This window comes from Malania oleifera, chromosome 13 (assembly GCF_029873635.1).
Source record: "Malania oleifera isolate guangnan ecotype guangnan chromosome 13, ASM2987363v1, whole genome shotgun sequence".
Classification (NCBI taxonomy): Eukaryota; Viridiplantae; Streptophyta; class Magnoliopsida; order Santalales; family Ximeniaceae; genus Malania; species Malania oleifera.
Genome location: NC_080429.1, coordinates 69,069,262 through 69,093,397, shown reverse-complemented (window position 1 = coordinate 69,093,397; position 24,136 = coordinate 69,069,262). Strand labels below are relative to the sequence as shown.

At 36.0% G+C, this 24,136-nt stretch overlaps 2 protein-coding genes across 2 annotated transcripts; both read right to left on the bottom strand.

The window, feature by feature from the left end:
• Nucleotides 1-1,284: 1,284 nt before the first annotated feature.
• LOC131146486 (agamous-like MADS-box protein AGL80) lies at nucleotides 1,285-2,091 on the bottom strand. Its single transcript, XM_058096120.1, has 2 exons — nucleotides 1,434-2,091; nucleotides 1,285-1,376 (listed from the first exon to the last, which is right to left on the bottom strand). The coding sequence occupies exons 1-2, from the start codon at nucleotides 2,089-2,091 to the stop codon at nucleotides 1,285-1,287; spliced, it is 750 nt and encodes a 249-aa protein (XP_057952103.1).
• Nucleotides 2,092-5,084: 2,993 nt separating this feature from the next.
• LOC131145885 (agamous-like MADS-box protein AGL80) lies at nucleotides 5,085-5,888 on the bottom strand. Its single transcript, XM_058095064.1, has one exon. The coding sequence runs from the start codon at nucleotides 5,886-5,888 to the stop codon at nucleotides 5,085-5,087; it is 804 nt and encodes a 267-aa protein (XP_057951047.1).
• Between the last annotated feature and the right edge of the window lie 18,248 nt (nucleotides 5,889-24,136).

Below are 24,136 nucleotides of genomic sequence, written 5' to 3'. Positions count from 1 at the left end.
GATCATTAATTAGCCAGATAGAATTTTTAGATATATTTGATTTAACACCAATGAACTAAAAGGATTAAGGATTTAATGGTTAACCCATTTTGGATTGTACAAAATTTCCTTTGGCGGTTCTATTGACGGATTAACACCAATGAACTAAAAGAATTAAGGATTTAATGGCCAGCCCATTTTGGATTGTTTGAAATTTCCTTTGGGAGTTCTATTAATGGATTACATATAATGCAATTAATGGAATGTATTAAAGATAGAGCCACCTATACTTGACATTTGGTCTTTCCCTCAGTTTAATGTCCAATTTACTGTTTACAACAGCCAATAAAACAATAAAACCAAATGATTTAAAGAGGGACTTGCATGCATAGTGGAAGGCTAGAATGTGCCCCCAATATGGTAACAAATCCTTCACATTGAAAAACAAGTTAAAATACACGTTAGAAGATTTTTAATGTATATTATTTTGTAATTTTATTATTTTTAATCATATTTTTATAATATTATTTTATTTGAAGATTAAAATTAGTCTTTTAAACTAAGTTTTTAATTTTATAAATACTAACCAAATATTTTTAATTTATTCTAGCTTTTGATTTTTGTTTTTAGTTTTTCTTTTTGCATTTTTTGACGGTAATACCAATTTTAACTAGTTAGGATTGTTTTGTGTCTTATAATTTATTACTTGAAGGATGGGACATTTTTACTCAAATGCACATACAATATATATATATATATATATATATATATATAAAAGAATAAATTAAAGGTCGATAAAGAAAAAAATTAAGAAATATTTTATCTTTATTATTATTCAAAATTATTTATGAGCATATGTAAGTATAAGATAATTGAGCATTGATCAATTTTTCAAAATGATTGCTTTGAAAATTAATAAATGCTTTAAATTTTTTGTGCAATTAAATAGCAGTAATTACATATATATAAGGTGTTTATATTTTTTTTATAAGTTTTGTATACACACATATAAATAATTAAATACTAAAATCAATTGGATAGATTGATATGCACAATACGTACGTGTATGAATACAATTTATTTATTATATTTTTGTGTAATTTTTTATCTCTAGAATTACATTATTATCACAATATGAATTATTACAAAAATTTTAATTATAACTCAATATTTACTAAAATATTTTCAAATAAACAACAAAAAATAAAATATCAACTTGGTGGTTCAGATCATACTCTTCACATTATACGTAATACAAAGAGAAAAAAAAAAAAAAAACTAAAAATGCATGATATGAAATTTTTTTCACGGGAAAAAAGCACTCGACCACAAACTGCTGTGGTAGTTGTTGGTAGCATCCCCAATCAATGGCAGCATCGTATTCATATCCTCCCCTGCTCCTCCCGTCGCCGCCGGGCCGCCGCCTCCTCCAAATCCTCCTAGATTGTTAATACTCTGATCCACGTTCACGCTTGACGAGTTGAGCAGCTCCATCAGCCACCGGTGACTCTGCATCGCCTCCGCCCCCATATTCCCAACCTCCAGCCCCACGGCCGAAGCCGCCTGCAGGTGGTACTGCTGATGGTTACTCTCTCCAGCACCACCAGTACTCCCGCCGCTGCTACCACTACCGCCGGCCAAACCAAAAGAGTCCATGCGGCGGCGGATGTCGTTGAGGTAATGGTCGACGAGCCAGCCGAGGTCGTGGAGGTCGGGAAGGGAGAGGGCGTGGTGAGAGGGTTTGCCGGCGAGAGCGCGGTACATGAGGTTGGCGACTTCCTTTTCGCGGTTCTCCTTGAGCTGTTTCTTGAGCTGGTCGCGGGCCTTGGAGATGCGCTGGCGAAGGAAGCTCTCCTGGTTCACCATCTTCTTGCTCTGCTCCATCTCCGGCATCTTGCGGAACTTGGAGAGGACGAGGTGGGCGCCGGTGGGGGAGGGCCAGACCTCCGGTTGGGAGTCGTAGGGGCTGTAGACGATGGCGCAGGCGTCGATGCCGCACAGGGTGCTCAGCTCGCTCACCTTCTTCATCAGCCCCTTCTTCCTCTTCTTGAAGGTCGCCTTCCTGGCCGAGTCGTTGGTGATGTATGCCAACCTTACCTTCTTCCTTGTCATGTTGATACTGAGATTGCGAGGGGATGAGAGAAGTGGCAAAATGTGGGGAGAGAAATAATTTTCAGCTTAAATACGTGAGGCCTCGTGTGCCACGTCTATGGTCGTACGAGACCTTCCCCTGAACTTATAACACGCTTGGGGGCACATTAATTCAATGGCCAGCTATAGGCATGAGAATTTTAATGGGCATTTTCTTTCTTTTTTTAGATGAATATTTTAATTACAATAAAACTTAGGTATTATCAATAGATTTAAATTATTGAATTTCTTAATGAGCGTTTTCTATAGTTAGAAAATGTGTTGGTCAAGAAAACGCCTAAATTAAATGCTTATCGCGCTTTTAAGAGTATTCATATCTTTCTAAAAATTAATTTTTGATTATTTATGATTATATGGTATGATGATATCAATAAGACAAAATAAGGGTATTTTCCATTTTGAGTCTGTTCAAGCATTTCTAAATTTTTTATATCTCGAAAAAATTTCATACAACATTAAAGGAGTATGAAAATGTAATTTTTACCAGAAGAAATATCAAACAACTTAAAATAATATATTTGAAACTTAATATTTTTAACACTAGTAAGAAAATACACAAAACTAACACAGTGTTTTCAAATACTAAATTTTTAATAAAGCTTTTTAAATAGAAATATAATTAATTAAAATTCTAAATACAAATTTCTAAATATTAAGTAACTTAAAATTCATAATGCTTGGTTTATTTAATACTCACAGATATTAACAATCTTCAAGTAAATGTATTTTTTATGGCATAGATTGATAGTATATATAAATTTTATAAAAAAAAAAAAAAAAAATAATAATCAAATTTTAGTTTTTTTATAATCAATAATTTTGACATGGATGAGCTCTTCAAAACCTCAATGTGGCACCAAATTAGAGGAGAGGAGGCCGTGATCAATTCATCTCGACAATCTAAATCCAAGTTCTATTATAATAAAAACAATCTTTCTGCAACAAGTATTTTTAACTAATAATACTTAACCTTTGTAAATTTAATTTTTCTAAATGCTACTTAATTTGCTACATTTAATTAATTTGTCTATTTAATTTTAACTATCGATATTATAAATTTGAATATTGAGTAAGAATGGCTTAAAAAAATAATAAGACAAAAGACACCTCCCTTGAGGTTTGGTTAAAAGATGGAGACTTCCCTTAAGGTTTTAAAAATGCCACATACCTCTCTTGAGATTTGTTAAAAAAACATAAGAAATAACATAGATATTTCTTAAAAATAACTTGTCTCTTTTTATAAAATAAAAGAGGAGATTTTTAAAGCTTGACAAATTTTAAGGAAAGTCTTTGAGATTTTTAAAACTTCAGTCAATGTTTCTAAAATTTTTGAAAACTCAGGGAAAGTCATTGTCTTTTAGTTAAATCGGAGGGAAGATTAGTATCTTTTATCCAAAAAAATATATGTATATTTCGTTCTTAATGTATAGGTGGCATCAATGCAAAACAATCTGGAAGGAGCAGGTGGTGTCGTGGCCAGGTGTGGTCTGCTAGTGTTGGAGCTGGTGTGGGTGAGAGATCTCAAGAAGGAGGCCGGGTGGGAGATGAGGGATCTGAGGGAGAGCTGATGGTGTGGTTGGTTAGTGGCCGTGAGTGAGGCAGTGAGGTAAATGGGGAGTATGACTGTGGTGGTGGGGAGTTGCTGCGGTTTTGGTGTTTCGGGTAGGTGGTGATGGTTCGATGATCGGCTGGCTGTGGAGGTGATGGAGAGAAGGAGATGAGGGAGAGTAGATGGTGTTGGGTGTTGAGGAGAGTGGATGGTGTCTGCGGGGAGCTGGAGAGAAGTGGGTGTTGTGAGTGAGGCTGAGATTGGCTCGGGTTGCTGAAGTTGCAGCTGGGTTTCGGATCAGGGAGGTGAGTGGTGGTTCTGGTAGCGAGAGGGAAAGAGAGAGCTGGGAGTCCGAGAGAGTGATGGGAGATCTCGGAGGCTGGCGGGTGGTCACGGCCGCTGTGCACTGGAGATGGTGGCTGCTGGTATGGAGCAGAGAGGGAGGTTGGTGGTTCGGGTTGTGGAGTTGCAGGCGAGGCTTGGTGGGTGGCTCGGCTGTGGGTGTTGCTGTGAGTTCGGGATCTGGTGGAGCTTGAGGGAGAGCTAGAGTTGCAGGGGCTCTTGGGTTCTCTGGCTGCTGGCCGTGAAGGAGGGAGAGATGTGGTTTTTGGAGAGATGAGAGAGGTGGGAGAGATCTGGAGAGAAAGCTCGCAGCCAAAAAAAAAAAAATTAATATTTCAAAATATAAAAATTAAAGTATTAAAAATAAATATTAGAGAATGAACTCTAATTATGGGCTCATTAAGAGTTTTTAAGTTAATTAAATTCATTTTTTGTATCTCTGTGATTGATTCAATATCCCAATAGTTTATATATATACGTATGTATATGGCAAGTCAATTGAATGTTTGTATTGAGTTTTCTTATTTAGAAAGACTAATAGTATTTATATTTATACGAATCTTGTGGCTTGTGACCAATAATAACAAAAGAAAGGATGATCTTAAAACGAATTCTACAATCTTATCAGTATATTGGGATAGTAGGAAAAAAAATGGAAACAAAAAAACCAAATGATCTAAAGAGAGACTTGCATGCATAGTGTGTCCCCAATATGGTAACAAATCCTTCACATTGAAAAACAAGTTAAAATACACGTTAGAATATTTTTAATGTATATTATTTCTTTATTATTATTCAAAATATTTATAATCATATGTAAGTATAAGATAATTGAACATTGATCAATTTTTCAAAATGATGTTTGCTTTAAAAATTAATTAATGCTTTAAATTGTTTGTGCAATTAAATAGCAGTAATTACATATATAAGGTGTTCATAAATAATTAAGTACTAAAAAGAAAACTATATGATTTTGTTTATATATATTATCAAATATCAATTGGACAGATTGATATGCACAATAGGTAATACAAAAAAAAAAAAATAAAACTAAAAATTTTTTTCAAGGGAAAAATTCAGTAGACCACAAACTGCTGTGGTAGTTGTTGGTAACATCCCCAATCAACGGTAGCATCATACTCATATCCTCCCCTGTTCCTCCCGTCGCCGCCGAGCCGCCGCCTCCTCCAAACCCTCCTATGCTGTTAATACTCTGATCCACGTTCACGTTAGATGAGTTGAGCAGCTCCATCAGCCACCGGTGACTCTGCATCGCCTCTGCCCCCATATTCCCAACCTCCAGCCCCACGGCCGAAGCCGCCTGCAGGTGGTGCTGATGGTTACTCTCTCCAGCACCACCAGTACTCCAGCCGCTGCTACCACTACCGCCGGCCAAACCAAAAGAGTCCATGCGGCGGTGGATGTCCTTCAGGTAATGGTCGACGAGCCAGCCGAGGTCGTGGAGGTCGGGAAGGGAGAGGGAGTGGAGAGAGGCTTTGCCGGCGAGAGCGCGGTACATGAGGTTGGCGACTTCCTTTTCGCGGTTCTCCTTGAGCTGTTTCTTGAGCTGGTCGCGGGCCTTGGAGATGCGCTGGCGAAGGAAGCTCTCCTGGTTCACCATCTTCTTGCTCTGCTCCATCTCCGGCATCTTGCGGAACTTGGAGAGGACGCGGTGGGCGCCGGCGGGGGAGGGCCAGACCTCCGGCTGGGAGTCGTAGGGGCTGTATATGATGGCGCAGGCGTCGATGCCGCACAGGGTGCTCAGCTCGCTCACCTTCTTCATCAGCCCCTTCTTCCTCTTCTTGAAGGTCGCCTTCCTGGCCGAGTCGTTGGTGATGTATGCCAACTTCACCTTCTTCCTTGTCATGCTGATACTGATCAAGCCGACAGGTTCAACTATATATATACACATGGAGAGAGAGAGAGAGGGAGAGGAATTTATTTCGACAACATTTATGATTATAATTCACATTAATCCATTTTATACATGCGTACTAGACTTGCCTCTCCTTAATTAATTAGCTGTCTCAATTAATTAATTTGTATTAATTAATTAATTAACATTCCCTCCATATCTATCTCCCATCTCGTCACCCACTGGTCTTTGCTTAGCACGTTGCCATCATCTGAATCTCTAACATTGACATTTAATTGGACAAAATTAATACAGAAAACATTTAATAAAATTAATAATGATATGATATATTATTTTGAAATAATAATATGATTTGGGTCTTTGATACGGGTCTTGATTCATTTAAAATAATAATAAAATATATTATTTACTTGGTAAGTACTAACTACTTAAGAATCCTTCCTATATATCTACCGTTAATTGTTTCTTTAATATATTTATTACCATCAGTAATTATTATTTGGAACATTTTAGCTGCCCTCCACTACACAAAGCCTAGCTTTGTTAAGGTGGGTCCCTTCAAAAAATTTTATCCCATTTAAAAAAAATAAATAAATAGATCATCAATATTGTTATTTAGATTGATTTTATTTATTTATCACAAAAAATTATCAAAAGATATTCATTTTTTCAGAAGTGATTTGGATTTTTAAGGTTAATTGAATTTCTTTACGCCCATGGTATAATTTTTATTACATTGCTTACGAAAATCTCTTACAATAATCTTTTTATGTGATAACATATTAATATGATGTTATTAAGGTTGAGAACTATCATTCGTGTGTGCCGAAAATGCATGCATGTAATTAAAATGTAATATTTGAAACTTAATATTTTTGACTCTAGTGAGGTCATACACAAAACTAACACAGTGTTTTCAAATGCTAAATTTTTAATAAAGCTTTTTAAATAGAAATATAATTAATTAAAATTCTAAATACGAATTTCTAAATGTTAAGTAACTTAAAATTCATATTGTTTGGTCTATTTAATACTCACAGATATTAACAATCTTCAAGTAAATGCATTTTTTATGGCATAGATTGATAGTATATATAAATTCTATAAAAAAAATAATAATCAAATTTTAGTTTTTTTATAATCAATAATTTTGACATGGATGAGCTCTTCAAAACCTCTATGTGGGCCAAGATCGATTCATCTTGATAATCTAAATCAGAGTTCTATTATAATAAAAACAATCTTTCGGCAACAACTATTTTTAACTAATAATACTTAACCTTTGTAAATTTAATTTTTCTAAATGCTACTTAATTTGCTACATTTTATTGATTTGTCTATTTAATTTTAACTACCAATATAATAAATTTGAATATTGAGTAAGAATAGATTAAAAAAATAATAAGACAAAAGCCACCTACCTTAAGGTTTTAAAAATGTCACATACCTCCCATGAGATTTCAAAAAATGTCACATACCTCTCTTGAGATTTGTTAAAAAGATACAGATCTTTCTTAAAAATAACTTGTCTTTTTATAAAACAAAAGAGGAGATTTTTAAAACTTGACAAATTTCAAGGAAAGTCTTTCAAATTTTTAAAACTTCATGGAATGTTTCCAAAATTTTTGAAAACTCCGGAAGGTCATTGTATTTTAGTCAAATCGGAGGGACTCAAAAAAAGTCATTTGAGGAAATTTTTGACTCGGGTCATCAAACTCGCCTTGGCTTGAATTATTACATCCATAGCAAGTCATTCGAGGGAATTTTTGGCTCTGGTCATCAAACCCGTCTTGGCTCGAATTATTGCATCCATAGCAAGCCATTTGAGGAAAGTCTTAGCTCTGATTATCACATCCGTAGCAAGTCATTCAAGGGAATTTTTGGCTCAGGTCGTCGAACCTGTCTTGGCTCAGATTATCGCATCCGTAGCAAGCCATTTGAGGAAAGTTTTGGCTTGAATCGTTATACCCTCTACGGCTTGAATCTTCACATCCGATGCACATCCTCCTCAACCCTTTGTGATTCTATACTACCCCTTACCCGTTAACCCCCGCTAACTTCTAACCAAAAAATTGCTAACTACTAACTTTTCTAGAATAAATGCAACCTCCTCATTTAACCCCGTCTGTCATCTCCCCTTCCCTGATTGACAAGAACAACACCCAATTGACCCATAGGCATTAAACAATTGTGTGGCCTGATTCAAATAGATGTCTTTTATCTTTACATGCTTGTTACTACAAATAACATAGGAGAGTTCCTACTATTATATTGAAGCAACAAATCCTACAACGAGGGGCAGTTGTCAACACTCCAATTTTAATTAGGCCTCTCCAAGAAGACCCATCACAATAAAAGCTGACCTTGCGCTCCGAAAATTGGGGGACTCTTTCGAGAAACCCGACCGAGTCTCGGTATCGTTTTCAATGAGTCTCAGTGTTTTTACTGAGTCCCGGTGTTTTTACCGAGTCCTAGTTTGTTTTCATTGAATTCTGATATTTTTATCGAGTCTCGATTTGTTTTTAGTGAGTTCTGGTGTCTTTACCGAGTCTCAGTACATTTTCACCGAATTCCAGTCATTTTAGAAAAATGAAGTCTAGTACTTCGATTTTCGGGAAATCAAGCTTTAATTTTTGGCCAAATCTCTTCTTTCAGAAGATAGGGTTCGACGATAAAAATACAACAAAAAAAAATACAAAAATGAAGAAATATACAAAAAAAAGGACTATTATTATTAGTATTCTATTATTTTTTTACTATTATTATAATTATTATTATTATTATTATTATTAGTATTATTATTACTAGTCTTGGTATTACTACTATTATTAATTTTATTGGTATTATTATTATTATTATTATTAGTATCATTACTTTTAGTAGTACTATTATTATTATCTCTACAAAACAAAAGCACAAAAAAAGGGAAAAAGAAGAAAAATAAAAAAATAATGTAAAAACTATAGGGCATATATGATAGGAAAGGATAATGTTTTTCCAAAAACATTTTACCCCATTTTTCCCCCGGGGGCATACACTGTTCACCTGCACACACAGGCCACTGCGCACAGACCAGCACCGACTACCCACTGTGCGCACACTGCCTCCTTGTCTCCTTGCCCCCTCCTGCTCTGCGCACAGACCCCCTTCTCTTCTCCCTGAACTCTCTCTCTCGACCAACCTACTGCTGCAACCACCCCACTGCCCTTCTCACCCCCTCTCCCTCCATCTCACTCTCTCCGTTAACTCTCCCTCCACCGTCAGCACCACCAGCCTCTCCGCACAGCATATACACCTGCGCCAGCCCAGCAACCACCACCAACCCGAACCAAACACCCACCCGAACCAGCCACCACCCTCTCCCATCTCTCACCAACCCGAACCAGGAAACCTCCATTACCCCCTGTGTAAAAACTGAATACTCTTTCTGATTTTATTGAATATATCAAGAAGAGAACTAGAAATTACAATCAAGAAGAAAACCAAGAAGTGAACCAGAAAAACTACAATCGTATTTTCTGAAATTCATACCAGCATATTATATACACTAGCTGGTAAAAATAAAACAGAAAACAAAACAGATTCCCATTCCTTTTGGAGGGAAAAATAGTTACAAGATTAATTTACAGCTACCCATGGTTACAAGGATTATATCACAGCCTCATCTCCTCAAGCCACGTATTAGTAAAAAATTCATCACTGATATTCTGTTCTTGTATCACATTTTTGCCTTTCTCTGCACTGATATTTCCAGCATCTTTCATTGTACTGATATCTCCAGCATCAGTTTTCATCTTGTCAAATTTAACACCCCCCCCTCAAGAGCAAGGCTCTTGTTGCTGGATCATCCATGATATATTCTGGATATTCAATTTGATGAGTAAAAATATTAATTAATCCCAGCTTCTTAACCATTCCAACATAGTTATCTACACCAAGTGCTTTAGTAAAAATATCTGCTAATTGATTCTTGGATGCAACATAAAAGGTTTTGATTGTACCATCTAAAACTCTGTTTCTAACAATGTGACAATCTGCTTCTATGTGCTTTGATCTCTCATGAAACACTGGATTTGCAGCAATATGCAATGCTGCCTGGTTATCACAGTAAAGTAAAACTGATTTCTCATGCTTCACTTGCAAATCTTTTAATAAAAATAAAATCCAGGTTACTTCACAAGTAGTGCTTGCCATGGATCTATATTCAGCTTCAGCTGAAGATCTTGACACCATCGATTGTTTCTTTGATCTCCATGATATCAAGGCATTTCCAAGAAAAACACAATATCCAGTAAGAGATCTTCTTGTATCTGGACATCCTGCCCAATCAGCATCACAATATGCTTTTAATTGTAAATCTGAATCACTAGGAAAAAAAATCCCTTGTCCAGGTGTTCCTTTAATATATTGCAAGACTCTTGTTGCAGTCTGCATATGAGGAACTCTTGGCATAGCTAAAAACTGACTTAACCTGTTCACGGCATATGTGATATCAGGTCTGCTGAGTGTCAAATACATCAATTTACCTATGAGCCTTCTATACTTGCTTGAATCTGATAGAAGCTCACCACTGTCCTTTGATAGCTTCAATTGTTGTTCCATTGGAGATTTGGCAGGCTTACAACCCATCATGCCTGTTTCTTTTAAAATTTCTAAAGCAAACTTTCTTTGGTTTAAGCTTACTCCCTTCTTGCTTCGAGCAATTTCAAGTCCTAAGAAGAACTTAAGTGAACCAAGATCCTTTATTCCAAATTTATCATCCAGAACAGATTTCAAAGTTGCTACACAAGTAGGATCATTTCCTGTGATTACCATATCATCCACATAGACCAATAAAGCTGTGAACAAAGAACCTTTAGCATGAATAAAGAGAGAATTATCAGCAGTAGACTGCACAAAACCAAGTTGCTGAATAATATTTGATAGTTTCGTATACCATTGCCTTAAAGCTTGTCTCAAACCATAAAGAGATTTAAGTAGCTTACAAACAACAAGAGGAGCTGAATGTGAGGAAGAAGAAACAACTGAAGTCCCCCCCTTGCTGTGAAAACCAGGAGGCAATGACATGTACACTTCTTCATTTAAATCTCCATGTAAAAATGCATTATTAATGTCTAATTGGTGAATAGGTCAACATCTAGCAGCCGCCAAAGCAAGAAGAACTCGAACAGTGACTGTTTTAGCAACAGAGGAGAATGTCTCAAGAAAATCAATGCCTTCCCTTTGTGTGTACCCCTTAGCCACAAGTCTTGCCTTATATCTGTCCACTGTTCCATCAGCATTCAATTTAATTTTATACACCCACTTACACCCGATAGGAGTTTTACCAGGAGGTAAAGTTGTCAACTCCCAAGTATGATTATGTTCAAGAGCTTGAATTTCTTTGTCCATTGCAACTCTCCAAAGAGGATCTTTAACAGCTTGAAAGAATGCTTGTGGCTCTTGAGGTGATGTGCTAACTGTCAACAAATATGACTGATAACAAGGCTCCAGATGTGAATAAATGAGCCCATCAGCTACATCATAAGGTGCACTAGAAGGATGAGAAATAGCATGAGTAGTAGCACAAGCATAATCCTGTAAGTAAACTGGTTTAGTGGATTGTCGAGATGATCTTTTGAGAGGTGCTGATGGTAATTCATGAACTGATGGAGAAGTAGATTCTGATGTGACTGAAATAGGAACTGTAGGAATAGTAGGATTAGAAATTGTCGGAAATGAATCTGAATGGAGAGGAGAAACCTGAACTGAAATAGGATCATGAACAAACTCTGAACAGGAATAAACTCATCTTGTATATTAAGAGGAGTGACAAAAAATCTATTACCTGAGCTGGAAGATGCAAGGTCATCAACTTCAGGAATTGAAGTAAATGGATCTGAAATTTGGGCTTTACCATCAACAAAAGGAAATATGTGTTCATAAAAAACCACATTTCTAGATATGAAAACTGCATTTGTACATAAGTCTAAAACCTTGTAACCTTTAATGCCAAAAGGATAACCTAGAAAGACACACCTCCTTGCCCTTGCTGCAAATTTGGATCTATTATGTGCAAGAGTAGATGCATAACAAAGACAACCAAAAATTTTTAAATGATCATAGGAAGGAAGGCTGCCATAAAGAATCTCATAAGGAGTTTTGTGAGAAAGAGGCGCACTAGGAATTCTATTAATCAGATATACAGCAGTTAACACACAATGTCCCCAAAGATGTAAAGGTAAATGAGAATGAAACATGAGTGACCTTGCTACATTTAAAATATGTTGATGTTTCCTTTCTACAATTGCATTTTGCTTAGGGGTTTCAACACAGCTTAAATGATGTAAAATTCCCTTTTTAGTAAAAAAATCACTCATGATAAATTCAGTTCCATGATCAGTTCTAATAATTTTTACTTTCCTAGAAAATTGAGTTTCAACCATAGTACAGAATTGTTCTAATATGGACTGAATTTGTGATTTGTGTTTCAACAAATAAACCCATGTACATCTAGAGCAATCATCCACTATAGTGAGAAAATATCTGCAAGAGTCAATGGTAGATACAGAAAATGGACCCCACAAATCGCAATGAATTAAATCAAAACAGTTCTTAGAAATATGTAAACTTTCATTAAATCGTAATCTTTTCTGTTTGGCAAGAGGACAAACATCACAAAAGAAATCTTCATTTGAATCACCAATCTGTACATTATTTGACTTGAGTAAATTCAACTTAGCATTTGATGGATGCCCCAACCTCAAATGCCATATATGTGGCTGAATTTTATTAGCAGCAGAAGAAACAGCTGAAACAGAAGAAGAAACTGACTTGCTATCTTCCAGCAGGTATAGACCATTACTCTCTTTACCCAGACCAAGTGTGCTCCAATGAGCAAGGTGTGACTAAAGATTGGTGATATGAGGTTACCAAAGAAAATAAGGCAACAATGAATAGATTTAGCAAGTTGACTAACTGATATGAGGTTAAAACTGAACGATGGAACACAAAGAACATTATATAAGGTGAGGTTTTCATTAATTTTAACAGTCCCAACATGTGTGACTAAGGCTACCTCACCGTTTGGCAAATTCACATGAGAATTCAATGTAGCAATTATAGTGCTGAAACAAGACACAGAATGTACCATATGATCAGTAGCACCTGTGTCTAGAACCCACTTAGCAGATTCAAAACAGGTTCTATTAACCAGTTTGGCTGAAAAAATGGAATGAGATAAATTTGGACTGAAGGAAAAATTAGAAACAATACCAGACATGGTTTCAATATAATTGTCAGGAGTTTGAGGATAAGATGTAATGGCTGACGCATCAACAGTAGCAGTAACACCAGCTGAAGAACACATATCAGTACCTCCAGAAACCAAACTAGTCAATCCATTACCAGTACTCACATTGGCTGCAAGATGATTTTTACCAGAATTACATCCAGCATTGAGGAATGTCAATAATTTCTCACACTGAGTTTTAGAAATAGGACATTGAATCGAAACATTCTCAGGTGCTGTTCCAGAATTGTAGATAACCTGATTAGAACTTGGTCTTCCTTTCGGTTTATATCTTGGAGGATAACCATGTAACTTGTAACATTTATCAATTGTATGTCCAAGCATATTGCAGTGAGTGCATAAAAGTCTCTCTCTTTTATTATTTCCTTTGTTCCAAGTAGAATTACCATAGTTACTTCCCTTCGAATTTACATACATTGCCACTGAATCAGGCTTTGCAGTGTAAAATCTTCCATGTACTACATTCTTGTGAGACTCTTCTTGAAGAACCAAAGCATAAATTTTGCTAATCGAAGGAAAAGGCTCTTGCATCAGAATTTGAGTCCTTATATTCTCAAAATTCTCATTCAAACCCATCAAAAATCTCATAGCATAAGTCTTGTCGTGAGAAACATTTAAAGCTTTGATGGCTCCACATGTACACTCTGGTAATGGCTCTAAATTTAGCAGCTGATCCCATAGTTTCTTGAATCTTGTATAATACTCAGTAACTGTCATCTGGTTTTGAGAAATAGCAGAAATCTCCTTCTGAAGATTGTAAATCTTGGGACCACTACCCTGTGAAAAAAGTTTTTGTAATTCAAGCCAGATTTCTCTGGCAGTTTGGCAGTACATTATGCTACTCTAGACATCAACATGCATGGAATTGATCATCCATGAAATCACCATTATGTTGCAGCTTAACCAATCTTCATAAAAAGGAGATTCTGGACTTGGCTCAGCAATTTTGCCATTAATGAAACCTATCTTCCTTTTTGCAGTGAGAGCTAATATCATAGCCCTTGACCAAGAGTGATAATTCTTCATTCCAAGCAGTGGTTGTGTAACCAAGATATTACCTGGATTTTCATTTGAATTGAGAAAATACAGATTTGAAGAACTGGTCTCAGTGGTCGATGGAGTAATACGATTTGTTGGATCATTTGATTCGGAGGATGCCATGAATGATGCTCCAGAACTTGATTGAAAATACAAGCAGAAAAATGAAAAGAAAATTAGTTAGGAAATCATTGATTCTAAGCTAGCCCAAACTCTGAATCGATGCTCTGATACCATGTAAAAACTGAATACTCTTTCTGATTTTATTGAATATATCAAGAAGAGAACTAGAAATTACAATCAAGAAGAAAACCAAGAAGTGAACCAGAAAAACTACAATCGTATTTTCTGAAATTCATACCAGCATATTATATACACTAGCTGGTAAAAATAAAACAGAAAACAAAACAGATTCCCATTCCTTTTGGAGGGAAAAATAGTTACAAGATTAATTTACAGCTACCCATGGTTACAAGGATTATATCACAGCCTCATCTCCTCAAGCCACGTATTAGTAAAAAATTCATCACTGATATTCTGTTCTTGTATCACATTTTTGCCTTTCTCTGCACTGATATTTCCAGCATCTTTCATTGTACTGATATCTCCAGCATCAGTTTTCATCTTGTCAAATTTAACACCCTGCAGACCACCACCACCCTCCAACGCCGTCACGGTTGCAATCACCTCAGTTCCCCACCATTCACGGCCACCTCACCACCACAGTAACCGTGCCAAGCTCCCAGCCACCATAACCACCGTAGCCCAGTAGCTCACCTCACCTCTCAGCACCCATAGATCCCACGACCAGCACGACCAGACACACTCTCTCTCTTATCAGTTCTAGAGAGAGAAGCGCCAACCACCACTCCCAACTCCTTCACTTCTGCTGAATTCTAGCTCTGCCAATGTCCGTCTTTTCTCCGGATTCAATCGCACTTTAATTTTCCTTGCAGCAGTGCCGGATGCAGCTTCGATCCGTACTTAGTCCTTGCTTGCTTCGGGACTGATCTGTTGTTGGGAAAGCCGAACGAGACAGATCTACGAGCCGTTGATCTATTTAATTCCGTCCTTAGGGGAGATATAAGGAGAGAGCTTCAGCTGCAGTTGCCGGGGACAGTGAAGAAAACCGAAAGCAACTCTACATTCGACCATATTCTTCGCGATCAAATAGATTGAAATTCTCGAATCCTAGCCTACATTGTTCAAGAGTCAGCGAAGCTTTAGAGACGAAGCTAAAGGCTCGCTCACATCAGTCACTGCTCATACGCAATTACTGTTTCTCAGCTTGAATCTGAAGCAGAAAAGGCTAAGATCGATCATCCCCCAACAAACAAGAGGATAAGAAAGAAGGGCCTTGGTCTAGCTTTTTCTCGAGCAAGGTATGTACGCAGCAACACACACACACACACACACACACACACACTGTCTCACACACCCATGCACGCACCACTCGCACACCTCAAACACCTACAGCTACACACACAAAACACACAATAAAAAACACTCTGTTCAAACACACACAGTACACCCTCACGCCTTGCCACTTCCAGCTGATCAATCAACTCCATGGCCTTCACCTGCACACACACACACACTTAGAGACAGAAGGTGAATTATTTTTATTTTTATGTTTATTATTTTAGTATATTTTTTATTATTATATTGTACAGTTTGTTATTATGCTACATATATTTATATGTTTAGTTTATTGTTAGGGGTTATTTTTTCATTATCGTGTATTTTTATAGCTTAGCATTTCAGTGCGTCATTATATATGTTAATTATATGTATTGTGCTAATTTAATATTTTAGTTTGTATTACTATTATATTTATTATAATGTTAGGTGTTTATGTTCATGTGTAGTTTATTGTTGGGGTTATGTTTAGTATATGTATATTATGTTAGTATATTAATCTTATGGAATGTTTATTATTTTAGTTTATATGAGATGTGTGGTATTTTAATACTGTGGTATGTTTATTATCTTGGTATTTTAGTATTATGGTATATTTAGTATTTTTAGTATTTTAGTATATAGTATTATGTTATTTTATTAAATTTGTTTTCAGTATTATTATTATTATTGTATTATGGTATTATATTATATATTTAGTATTACTGATTTTTAGTATTTTATTATATATGGTATTGTTTATACTAACTAACACTGCACACACACACTAACACACACTGCTATGTGCCCACAGCACACATACTTTCACCTCCATGCACACACTCACACTATACACACCCCATGCATTTACACACATTCACCCTCCCAAACACACACTGTCAACACCACACACACCCACTGCTCCTCTCTCCCATTCGCAACACACACACAGCTGCAGAAGAAACAACACACACAGCTGCGGAGAGTGCACGACTGTCTCTAAAGGAGAATGTCTTAGTGTGCCAGGGAGTTGGAATTTTAATGGGGAATGCATGTCTTTGATGTGTGATGAACTGAGTGATTGATGATTGTTTTTTTTGGGCAGTTTTTAGGAAAATGAAAATGACACAAAAAACAAAAAAAACCTTTGATGTTTATCTCATATATTGTGGTTTATTATGAAGTTGTTAGGGTCATTTTTTGTCATCATGTGTTTTGATAGTTTTGTATCCTATTGCATCTTTATACACTGTGTTACTATGTTTAGCACGTATGGGGACATTTGTGTTGTTATGTTTATACTATCTATATTTGTGGTGTTTATTATATATGTGTGTATGACTGCAGGGACATATAGTCTCGAACAAGACCTTAAATTGATTTTCTCACGAGTCGGCCAATGTTTGATCGGTTCACCCTCCGAACCGGTTGGCATCGGTCTTCTTCATTTTATTTATTTAGTGTCATTTTAATGTTTAAAAAGTTCAAAAAAATCCACAAAAAATGTCAGAAAAATCACCAAATTTTTAGAAAAATTTTAAAATATTTTCAAATTTTGACTTCCATGGTTTTTGTCTTAATTTTATTTGGTCTATTTTGAAGTTTGGGAAAAATTTTGAAACAATCACAAAAAATGTTTTTACACTTAGAAAAAAAATCACAAAAATATTTTAGGCCCAGAAAATCGTTTCCATTTCGAACAAATTCCAAAAACCTCTCGAAATATTACTTTTCACTTAAAAAAATTCTATAAAATTTTTTAAAAAATCCTGGGAGCATATTTTCCTAACTATTTTCTCGATTTTTCAATCCCGATAATTTCAAAATGAGGCATGAGCTCTTCGGAGTATGGTATGTCTCGGTTCGGAAGGAATACATATGTAGTATTTTATTTTGTGCATTTTCTTTGATTTTTGAAAGAGAGTATTTTTCAAAGGCTTGTTAAATTTATTTTGGGATAATTTTCGATTAATTAGGTACCGTTCATAAGAACGGGCACGTAGGGGGTGCTAATACCTTTCCCTCTTGCAATCGAACTCCTGAGCTCGACTTTGGTAACGCAGACCGATTCTACCCATGATGGAGTAGTAATCAAGTGTTCTAACCACACTTCAAAAGGCTCGTGGCGACTCCATCACACCATTTTTTACACAAAAATATTTTTTTTTCAAAATTCACACCATTTTTCCTAGTTTGCAATCGCACCTACTGCTAGTGTTTTTTCAAGATTCGGGACGTCGCAACACCTACTTCTCTGCCTTGGTTCACAAGCACAAGGATTCCACTAAGGGCTCACTTCACGGGTGGAGCGGCACCGATTACAAGACCTTACCCAAATGATGCACCTAACTTTCCCAACTGGGTCAAAGCTAATTCGAGACTTTCAATAGGGCAAGTCTCCCTCTTCAAGCCCACACTTGGAATACAATCAATCACAATACAAGATGTGTACAAAATATATGCTTCTCAACCAAGCAGATTTGTACCAGTATTAATCAATGCACACCAATAATATAAGAACTATAAACTCAATACTATATGTGTGCAATCAACAATCAGAATAATTTCTATATTCAATCAAGCACAAGAGTATATTAATCAAGCTAATCTTTGAAACTACATGTAGATGTAAGTCTCAATCACAGTTTATGGTTTCAAAGATTTCTACCAAGAGTATTCTAAATATCTCTAAAAAATATTTTCTTAATATTCAAGTACAAAAGATTTTCAAAAAATGAGCTTGTGAAAAGATTTTTGCACACTCAAAAATATAAGTCAAGGAGTCTTGCAATTTGAATGCCAAGACTCACAAGCACTAAGCTTTTCCCACACAATAGATTTATTAAATTAAATCGGGGGAAAATCTATGTTCAACTCTCAATCCGAAAATCAAATATACAGTAAACAAATGAGAGTTTCCTAGCAAATGAGAATGATGTATAATCACTCAAAGAACTCTCACAAGGATTGATTTAGCAAAGGAATGATTGTATGAGAGTGTATAGGTTTTGTATGAAAAAAAAAAAAGAGCTTTGAAAATTTTAGAGAATTTTGCTGCTAATCAAGGTGCTAATTACATCCTAATCTGAGCAAATGAAACCATATATATAGGCAGAGCAAAAATTATAACCGTTGGGGATACATAGGGAGTAATTAAATTTGTTTTAAAAGAGTTTAATAAAATTAACCTTGTTTAACTCTAATTAACTGCGGTAAAATTTATGTCAACCCAAGAGTTTCGGTCGACTGAGCCATTAGTTTGGTCGCCCGAATAGACACAACAGAAAAAGTGAACTTTTGAAGTTCGGGTACCTGAATGAGGATTCAGTTTGCTGACCAAGGCAATTTTTCATTCTATTCAAGGTTCGGTTGCCTGGTCTTGAGTTCGGTTTACCAAACTCACATGTTTGGTCACCCAAGGGTGATTTGAATGTGAATGTTTGGGCGCCCGAGTTGTTGGTGAAAGTCAGTGTAAATGTTTCGTCGAACGTTTATGGTAAAGTCTTTTTGGTTCAGTACCCTGAAGTCAGGTCAACACGCTGACTAGTCAATGGTTCAGTCAACTGAGGTGTTTTAAACACCAAGGTTTGGTTACCCAAAACTTCACTATTTTTATACCTTAAGTCTTGTTTAAAAAAAAAAAGTTTCCCCTGATAGCATATATAATCATGGGCGCTAACCTAAGTGCAAGTGCAAGGACTTAGGGTCTTTTCGAAGGCCTTTTTGTGTTAGTCCCAAAAATCCGGCATCGGTTGATCAAAGGGTGATCCCTAAGGTCAATCTATGGTCTTGAACTTATAGATCCTACATGCATGATATACACCAATTATTACAGATCCAGAATGAAATATAAATTACAAGAAAAAAACATGTTGGGTCTTTATTTTCTTCAAATCCATGTGCATCATATGATATTTCCAATTTATCCTACACACAAACTAGATACACGCATACGATTTTTGTATTTCGTCAGCATCAAAACTAGGGATTAGATTCAAAAAGTCATCAATCTCCTCCTTTTTGATGATGACAAAAATGCATGAGTAAAATGGGGTTTAGCCTAAAAAGGTTCCCCCCTAAGAATATGCATAATATAAAGACAAGCAGTAAAGCTCAAGCATATCCAAGGCAGAAGACATTTCAAAAAAATTAAGCATTTAACTTTTACATTTAAGGCACACATAAGCACACTTAATCTTAGAGCATTCAAATTATGCATATGAAAGATATAAAAAATATGCAACATTTTGCTCAGACAATTCTCCTCCTTTTGACATCAACAAAAGGGTTAAGCTAAGAGGGAAATAAACTTTGGGCATTTAAAATTTCTTAGTTTAAAAAAAAATTTATTTTCACAACATGAGAATATAATACGAATTGGCATATGTCATGAATCATTTAAGCACACATGCAAGAAGCAAAATATGTCTCACGTCAGATCATTTCTTGTCAAGAAAAAAAATATAAAATATATGAATATATATATATATATATATATATATCCCCCTTTGATGTTTGCAAAAAGGCATTGGGGGTGTGCTTGCTGAAAAAGAAACTTTAATTTTTAAGTTTCAAGCAAGCAACATTCATCTATTTAAGCATTTAAGCACATCCTTAATATAACCAGACTAAAGTAACCATATAAATCCTAAAGATCTCAAGAAATTGAAACAAGAATCATATGGCAAACAGATGATAGTGGCAAAATAACAAATTTTAACTAAAGATATTTAATAAAATAAATACATTTTAGCACGTGCCACAGTGAATTACAACAAGGATCGAAGCCTCAAAAGTTGGTGAGCATATCAAGATGGAATTTTATTTTGGATGCTCCTCCTATCGATTTGAATCTTATCTTGGATACAATGAGTTGCTTATACTAGTCATAGATTAATTACACTGAGTAGGCCAAGTAGTATAGGCAATCATTTTTGAATCTCCTAAAAACAGATATACTGGATCAAGATTAATTGTAAGAACCCGAACCGTTGAGATGTAGGTCTATTATGTAAAAGAGGGGTAAAAATGGAATTCTGCAGACTTCGTCGACGAGGCTATAATTCGTCGACGAAGGTAGAAGGCTTCTCGTCGACGAAATTCAAAGGTTCGTCGACGAGGAAAAGCCAAGAGGCAGAAGTTGGAAATATCAGGATTCGTCGACAAAATTTCTGTCTCGTCGATGAAATCCCTGAAGACCTCATTGACAAGAAACACCAATTTGTCGACAAAATTCTCCGGATCAAAGGTCTTTATAAGGATGTTTGTAGTTTCTTCTTGGCTAAGTTATGACTTTCCTCTCTCTCTCTCTCTCTCTCTCTCTCCTCGATTGCTTCGTTTTTTGTTGCCTGAATCACAAATTCGAAGTTACTGTAAGGATCAGTGAAGGATTCTCTACGTTTCTAGCTGATCGAAATCTCGTTTTGGAGGATTTCGGGTTTTAGGCTAAAATCGAGGTAAGTATTGTATTGTGGCTTGTAGGTTTTGGAGTCTCGGTTCGTAGTTTCGGGGATCGTAAAGTTCGTAGTTGGAATTCGAGTTAAGGTAAGGGGATTCTGTTTATATCAGTTCATTTGCGAAATTAGGATCGGTAAACCTGTAGGCTATGATCGTATGTATGTTTTGACTACTTAATTGGGGAAATCTATCAGGTAGAAATGCGGGATTTTCGGGTTACTGTTTTTTGAAAAAATTTGGGATTTTGGGTATCAAATCTATTTTGTTTGGAAATCTATTGGTTGTGTTAAAACTGTATTATTGAGGACCGTAATCCATATTTTCATAAACTATATACTTGAAATTGTAAATGATATGATTTTTCGTACACCAAATAAGTGTGGTATGTATGGTTGTATATATTTGTTCCAGGTATTTGTAAAACAGCTATGTGGCGGCTTATTACCGTACACTGAAATGTATAGGAACGTGAGTTCCAAAATGATTCCAGGGATTTGTAAAATAGCCATGTATCGGTTAACTACTGTGGGCGAGAGTGGTCGGCTCTATATCCGGCATGTGAAATATCACTAGTATGATCCGGCTGGTCACCAAAGGGTGTGTTCTACACCATATATAGCAATGTAATCACTATGGGCCTAGGTCGTCGCATCATAGTTGTGCATGTGGCAATGTAATCGTGGTGAGACTAGGTGACCTTGTGTAGTTGCATATGTAGCAATGTAATCACCGTGGGCCTGAGTCGTCGCTTCATAGTTGCGTGTGTAGCAATGTAATTGCTGTGAGACTAGGTGACCTTTTGTAGTTGCGTATGTAGCAATGTAAGCACTATTGGGCCTAAGTCGTTGCATTGCAGTTGTGTATGTAGCAATGTAATCGATGTGAGACTAGGTGACCTTGTGTAGTTGCGTATGGAGCAATGTAATCACTATTGGGCCTTGGTCGTCGCAGCGTAGTTGCATATGTAGCAATGTAATCACTGTGAGACGAGGTAACCTTGTGTAGTTGCGAACTAGTGTGATGACACTGACCGTATGTTTTGGGTATCGTATGTACTGGAATGGTTTTTGTGAAAATACTGGAACTGTATGTAACTGTATGAAACTGTATGAAAATGTTTCGAACTGTATCGTATCTTTTATAGTGTTATGAAGTATGTAAAATAACAATGGTATGCCACACACTGATATAAACTACTTTCTTCCTTACTGAAAGGTGTCTCACCCCGAATGTACGTACAATGTTTTTTTCAGGTCCCTCAAGAAGCCGTAAGTAGCATCCTAGCATTTGCGAGCAAGGGTGTCATAGCTACTGCTAGTACCTATTAGGTACGAGTTTTGGTATCCAGGTTGTCGGGATAGTTTTGTGGACACCTGGGATATGTGTTGTAATTCTGGGAATGTATATCCTAGTTTATGTAGACTTCGGTATGATACTGGTTATGTATAAAAGACCGTATTTCGCTGCGTATATTTGGATGAGTATGGATGTTGTATGTATGTATATAGGGCATCTGTTCACCCCTCGGGGTCAGACCCTCGTTTTGCTTTGTATCATGTATGTTTTAATTGATACAAAGACATGTTAGGTTACTTAAATTCACCCCCGGGTCCCATTTTAATTCACTCTATTTATGCCACAAGTATAATTATCCTTATATTTCACAAATGCATCAGAAAAGACATATCAAGGCATACACTCATGCTAAAAAACTTGAGAACAATCCATATCAAATTATGAACCCTTAAAAGCTGGATATGATGTTCGAGTTTCAAGAAAAGCTTCAATATTAAAAAAAATTGACATGATGCATTTGAGTCCTTTACGCTCTTTTTCTAAGGAATGGAGCTTAGCTCCTCTACACGTTTGATGATTATGTTAGGATGAAGTTTAATATTCAATTAGTTTTCACTCATCCTTTCAAAAATATTTTATTATTTAATTTATCTTAATCATCTTTGTACAAGGTTATATTTTTGAAAAAATCTTGTCGAAATTTCGGTAGCATGCCATCTGTAAATGGGACATTTTCCCATAAATCTGTACTTGATTGCTGGATGTTTTCAACAAAATATTCATATCAATCATGCAACAACCTAAAATCAACTACCAGCATGCATTTCACATCCATTGCATCTGCCATGCAGGAGGTTTTCAATACAAGCATGCAATCTAGTAGTAATAAAAAAAAATATCCACCAAAGAGTATAAAAGTAAAGAGCAGTGGATAAGTTTGCATTTAGTACAATATTGTTATTCATTAAGGCATATGAAGTATGATCATGAGAGAATTTTAATTTAATAGTCATGAAAGATAAATGCTCCCCCTGAGTTAAGCGCACAACCAAATCATGTCTTTTCTCTTTTTCAAATTCTTTAGCAAAGTATTTTATGATTTTCAATGATTCAAACTCAGTTTTACATGATTAGGCTTAGAGGACCAAAAAGTAACAATCAATACCTCTTCAAAGTCATAAGCCTAGGATGCCTCCTTTCTTATGAATTTTAATATGTGATAGAGGCCCAAGTTCAAATGGCTTTCAGATATAACTGCTCGTGCACAGGTTTCTTTTGGAATATGAATTTTCTTTAAATTTGAAACGTAGTGCAATTAATTTAGTCATTCAACTTCATTTAAGATATGAAACTCTAAAGGAATTGTCTTGAGGTTTGAGAGCTTGTGAAAGAAGTATATGATGAATACTCTCAAAGATTTACATTTCTATTTTGTTCAAAGGAGTATTATGGTGAAGTAGGACATTTTTCAAAATAATTTCGTGTTAGTGATCATGTCCAGGCTTGAGCAAAGAGCATCAAGGAGAGTATATGAATTTCTTTGAATACTACTCTTTGGTGATTTCAGATTTTCCACGAATGGAGGGTATCCTCTAGATATGATCATAGTTTAACGCAAGGATACGAACCATCGAGAGGATGAATCTCTACTTAGATATGATTGTGGTTTTGTAGAGATTTCCTATGGAAAGGAAGGCATAAGCATGAATCAAAACCAGAGAATTTTTATATTTAAAGCACAAGGGATTATTTTGATTGA

Coding starts and splice junctions, on each gene's coding strand:
- LOC131146486 (XM_058096120.1), bottom strand. CDS start 2,091: ATGACAAGGAAGAAGGTAAGGTTGGCATACATCACCAACGACTCGGCC. Junction 1,377..1,433: donor AAGCGTGAACGTGGATCAGA/GTATTAACAATC, acceptor CGACGGGAGGAG/CAGGGGAGGATATGAATACG.
- LOC131145885 (XM_058095064.1), bottom strand. CDS start 5,888: ATGACAAGGAAGAAGGTGAAGTTGGCATACATCACCAACGACTCGGCC.